At 38.8% G+C, this 6000-nt stretch overlaps 1 protein-coding gene across 1 annotated transcript in view; it reads right to left on the bottom strand.

Moving 5' to 3' along the window:
* Window positions 1-385: 385 nt before the first annotated feature.
* Window positions 386-6000, bottom strand: part of LOC150104180 (uncharacterized) — a 357365-nt gene continuing 351750 nt past the window's right edge. The window contains exon 3 of the mRNA XM_090396803.1: window positions 386-3869. Coding sequence (XP_090252929.1) covers window positions 1614-3698 — 2085 coding nt within the window. The 5' untranslated portion in view covers window positions 3699-3869 and the 3' untranslated portion in view covers window positions 386-1613. The remainder of the gene's footprint in view (window positions 3870-6000) is intronic.

Here is a 6000-nt window from a genome sequence, read left to right as displayed (position 1 = left end):
AATGTCAATGTCATCCGAATGAATTTCATTTGGCAAATTCTGTTTGAAAATCTAACAAAAATTTAAAGTGTAAAAATATAAATTCAGATTTAATTATATATATAAAGTAATGAATTTTCATCCATTATTTTATTGATGATCCATCAAAATTATATGATGGGTTGATCTACTACTTTTGTGTTCTTGATCCATTTAAAAAAGTATACAATTTTTGTTGCAGGTAAGAATTATCCTGTTAACACTAATCCAAGATTATAATCCGGTAGCTGATGAAAACAAGCTGTCTTCAGATAACACCTATGATCGATGTGGGATAAGTGTAATGGCATTATATAAAGGGAAAAGAGACAATGACACCAAGAAAAAAAATGACTCAAATCCAAGATAACACTTACTAATCCTAATCCTTTATATTTGTGGATTAGGAAAGACGGCATAGACAGTTCTACAATGGTATAATGAAAGCATTTGTTGTGTATGTGTGTGGAAACAATGGTATACAAAATGTCTTTCACAACAGCTGTGGTATATATTCCGGGAGCGAGCAAGAGAACGTGCTCTGCAAGAAAAATTACAGTTTAAGCTCTTCCAGCCATGTCATAATACTGCAAGCCTACGAGAAAGGCTCTTGGCATAAAAGAATATATTTATCATTTTTGGAGTCTTTTGTATTTCTTCTTTGTTGGATCCTCACATTCTTTCAATACTTTATGAAGAGAGAGAAGTACACATATGTTGCACGTGGGTTACGTTTCACATATGATCTTCTCCAAGGGTGGGGCTTGAATTCTTTTTTTTTTGTTTGTTTGTTTGTTGCTAATGTTTTCTTTAAAATGATCGATGGGCAGTTTTTTTTTCCTCTTTTTAAATCTTAGTCTGGTATGGACAGAGCCTGAAGTAACAATTGACGATAGAAATTGGATCAGTAATGCTCAATCCAGTATCTTCCCCATCCCCCAAACAGCAATACTCTCCCGTGGATACCACTGTAAATTCATCCACAAAATACAAACACAGGCTTATACAAATAGTATCGCTTTCACACTCTCTCACATTCATTTTTTTTTTTGATATATAAAAAAGTACATGCATACATCACTCACGCAAATGTGACTTTTTTATCATATGTCAAGTTCGAGCCCGTTTTCTTTTTTTTACCAAAGAAATTAGAATCTCCATATAAGTTTCAACATTAAATTTGTTCTTCCATATATATATATATATGTATATATAATTATTCTTTTTGAATCGCTCTCCTTAAATCTGCCAACCGCTAGGTGTCTCTGTTATCACATGGAGTTCATCAGTTTGAGCAACAACACGCCACCAACACAATTTAAAACAACATATGGAGCTAACTTCTAGCTCTCGTTCCACAGTAAACAAAATCCTTCTTCTCAATAGTGAGAAAGGATGGAGAGAAGAAATTAAAAAAAAATCTTTCGAATTATTTCAGTTATCCTGAGCACCAAGTTAACACAGAAATCTGCATCGCTTTTTTTCTTTCTTTTTTTTTCATTTTTTTTCTTATTGGGCTCGATGAAGGCCTCGTGATATTTAGAAAAAAATCTTCGAGACCTCAAGAAGGTCATGAGGAAGCTTCAAAATGAAAGTCAAACCTCCGTTGCGTTCAAATCGCTTCCTCCACTTGTGCATGGTAGACCAGACCCTGTAGGAATACTTTTGACTTGGGAAGGAGGCCTGTAATAGGCGGAAGGATGTTCGTACAATGCCCAAGGTTGAGGAGCTGAGGTGTTCCGTGAATCGTCAGAGTCTCTGGACTCACAATGGCTAGAGCGTACGTGATCGATAATATCAGGGCCTTTATCTTCGGTAACTTTGTCTGGACGTAAAGTCCCGACTTTTACGACGTTTCTCATGCCTCTTTCCATCTCTCGAAGTGGCAATGTGTCGAAACTCACCTTTCCGCCTTCGGAGTCCATCGCTTCCATCTCTGAACTCCCATCGCCTCTTTCGCGTTCGACGAGTTTTCGCTCTCCCTTGCGTCTCAGCGTGTCCGCTAGCTCGTTGTGGAGTCTGACGTGGAGTTCTTCCGGTGGGACTGGCATGGAGATTGGAATTGGGCTCCGACTATCGAGAGGTCGCTCCGTGAGGATAGGAGGTGGTTGCATCATTTGAGGGGTGTTTCCAACTTCCCACTCGACATCGAGGGGGATGTGATCTTGCACCATCCAGACATGTGGCGATACTGTACTGTCCATCATTGTGGGATCGTAGTGGTCAATTTCATTGGTAGGAATCTCCTCGTAACCTCCGATACGTGGAGGTTTGCCGATAGGATTAACACCCAGTAATTTGAGATCGGAATCTTCTTGGATTTCTTTGGGCGTTGTTGGAGTGACAGAGTTGCCCAACTTGTGGTTGGCTTCCATGCGCTTCCTCTGGGCAGATCGCCGTCTCCTTCTGCGACAAAACCAGAGCACAACGGATAAAATAACGAGAGCAATAACCGCTCCAGCAACCACTCCGACAGCCATTCCGGCAACGGAATTGTTCTTCTCCTCTTCCGGCTCTTTCACCTCTTCCGTCTTTTCTTCTTCCACAATCTTCACCCCTGTCACCGGTATCCTGGATACCATGAGAGTGAAGTTCTTGGACGCCTTTCCAGCCAGATTCTCAGCAGTGCACGTGTACGTTCCAGCATTCGGCTCCTGAACGAAGGAAATTTTGAGCCTAGATACTTTCTCCCGCTCCCAGTGTTCCGTCACTAAAAACGACTGCATTGACGATATTCCTTCGGAAAGATTGGCGATCGCCCTCTCCCTCCACACCCAGTGGATAACAGGGACGGGATCGCCGGCTACTTTGCATTCTAACGTAATCGTTGAACCTTCGAAGACGTTCATAGCGCTGGACGTATTCAAAAAGATGGGCGCGCAGGCGTAGTCCTCGATATCAACTTCCGTCCACGTCTTATCTCGCAATCGCAAGGGCTTGTAACACATAGGGGGGATGTAAGGAACATTGTTACTATCTAACCATTGGCGAAGACCTCGTAGTTCACAGTCACAAGTCCATGGATTACCGTCCAGCGTTATCCCGTGTAGGGATTTCAAGGGTAACATAGTCTTACCATGCAACGTCTGCAAATCGTTGCTGTCCAGTTTCAGCACCTCGAGTCTGTCCAACCCCTCGAAGGCTCGAATGGCCACAGTATCGATTTTGCAATTACTCAACTCCAGAATGGTGAGACTTTTGAGCTCCACAAACGCCTGAGTGGGTACGATAGTGAGAGGATTACCGTTGAGAATAAGATGACGTAGAAGCGGTAGATGGCGGAAGGCAGCACTAGGGATGTAGGAGATGAGGTTGTCGCTTAAGTCGAGCTCGACAAGGTTCGATATTCGATTCAAGGCGAAATCGTCCAGGTGTTCAATTCCGCATCGAGACAAATACACGCGTTGTAGGTTCACCAATCCGGCATTGAGGAAGGCGTTCGGAGGTAGGATGGTAAAGTTGTTTCGAGTAAGGTCAAGAACTTGCACTCCTGCATCTAAACCCAGAGGGATCCGTTCAAAGGCTGCTCCAGGACACTCGACAGTTTGTTTGCCCTTCCTCCAGATGCATTTGCACTTGACGTGACACGCGACTCCACTGCACTGAACGCTGACGGAAAGCAGAAGACAAACAACCACAACCCACCATGGGGAGCCAGTGGCTGGAAAGCGTCTTCTCATAGCGACTGCGTTTTGCAGTACGGGCCGATCTCTACATGCCCTCGGTGATGACTCTGTCAGAGAAGAATGACGACGTCCTGAACATACGAGCAATATTCATACTTTGACCTCGGAGCTGAAGGTGGTGAGGAGTCGGACATGATACGTAAACTGGATAAAACAGTGTCGAATCTGAAAAAAAATAAAGAAATATTTTGAGACATGGAATGAAATTTTAAGTCAGTTGAATGTTAATAATAATAATAGTAATTCGAAATAAACTTTAAATTTATATATATATATATATATACTGTATAAGTTTAATCAACATTTGTTATGTATGACCACTCCCTGTCATCGGGTTGATCAGATAACAAGCGAGAGCATTAGAACAGCTAAACCTTTCAATTAGTGATACTTTTAGAGCCCAATTTAAATAGCAGAGCTCCCTCATTCTCATATTACTGAGAACTGATTCTTCTACCGCTACTGCATATAGCACACGTATATGGTTAGTTCGGGTGATTACCTAATATCTCTAAGTTACTTAAATAAGAATCTGTCGCACTATGCTGAAACTTCATTCTCGACTCAGAATAAAGTCATTCAAATCTTAACTAGAAACAAATATAAGGATACTGCAATGTATCCTTATACATTACATATACATACTAAACGTTTTCAAGATCACGTATTTGTGAATAACAAACAGGTTTTAATGAGCTATACCTTGAGTGCAGCTCCCTCTATGTGAGTTTCAGTTCAGCTATATTCGGGACAATAAAGAAATCACGTGTCCAAATTATGTATTACAATAACTCTCTGACTTAGCGGAATTAGTGGGAGTTGTCGATACAAGAAGAAGTCTGCACGGTTCAGTTTTTGTTCTAAATGAATCACTTTTATCAAAACATTTTCTAAATAAAGTTTCGAAATGATATTAGCAATTTCGCTTTGGCTGGATCAGTTTAATGAAATTTTAGTTAAAATTTTCGGTGAATTTTTTCGATGAATTGCATTTTCGACGAATTGTCGTTCGATGAATTGTTTTTCGATTAACTGTTTTTCGACGAATTTTCATGTAACAACTAACATACTATCCCTTAGATATTTATACGCCTATAGGGTACTATTATTCATAAAAAATGACAACGAATACGTAAATATCAAACAAGATGCTTTCCTTAGTAGACATAAGGCCCTAAAATATATAGTTCCTGAAGCAAATAAAGATGCAATACACAAACATACTTATTTAGCGTCAAAAATATTCAACACACTACCTTTAACAATAAGAAATGAAACTAATCCAAACATATACAAAACTCGAATAAAATAATATTTATTTTCACTGAGAAATGAGGAAGCTCTGTTGAGAATAATAATATAAATGATTGGTTTTTGCATATTGGTATTAAAAATATCTCGTGGCAGGTGTAAAATATAAAAAAATTTAAATGCTATTTAACTACTTTGTTTTATTTTGTTCCTAATTAATGTTATACAACTTTCTCTGTACATATTAGCATGTCTCCTGCGATTTTTTTATATTATAGTAATATATAATATGTATATTATATGGATGTACACATGTGTATATAATGAAAATGCATTACATAACTTTTTGTAACTTTATGCATATCGTAACCTGGACGAGCTGTTGCTCTTAGGTTACATATATGATCGTCAACATTTTGTACTATAATACGAAATTTACAAATGAAATGTCAAAAAAAAAGTGAGACAATAGTTTGGTGTTGCTACTCAGATCATTTTTTCTCTATCTAAATGCTAAAAAGATTAACAATTTAGTAAAGAGCTGAAAATCAAATTAATACTTGATTACAGATGCCAAGTCAGTTATAAACTGTCCACACTTATCTAAATGCAAAGGTAGAGAGATAGATAGATAAAGATGAATGATTGAATTAGTATTGAGGCACTTATGGCTATGAGGCCAGTGAATTATATAATGTCTAATCTAACTGCTTCTGTTCTTTGGCTGGTTTGTCTCTTTTGTGGGATGAAAACGTCTACCCTATCCGTATGAAACTGGCTCTCTTCTTCAGTTGAAAAGACCCATAGAAAATTCTTCGGATCGTATACGGACCAGGTCTATCGAACCATGTCTATCCACCCAAAGGGAATCATCGATACTGCCTGAGAAAGTTCACGGAGAGAGAGAAAAAGAGAGAGAGAGAGAGAGAGAGAGAGAGAATAAATCCATTCCAGAATGCATTATAATTTGCTTGAAGTTTTCAGTTTTACTTTCTTCTGTAATTAATTACATCTTCCCCATTAATTCATTACAACTTCGTAAACA

This window comes from Typopeltis vanoorti, chromosome 8 (assembly GCF_054136105.1).
Source record: "Typopeltis vanoorti isolate ZY-2024b chromosome 8, IOZ_Tvanoo_1.0, whole genome shotgun sequence".
Lineage (NCBI taxonomy): Eukaryota > Metazoa > Arthropoda > Arachnida > Uropygi > Thelyphonidae > Typopeltis > Typopeltis vanoorti.
This window is presented reverse-complemented; position numbering and strand designations above follow the sequence as displayed.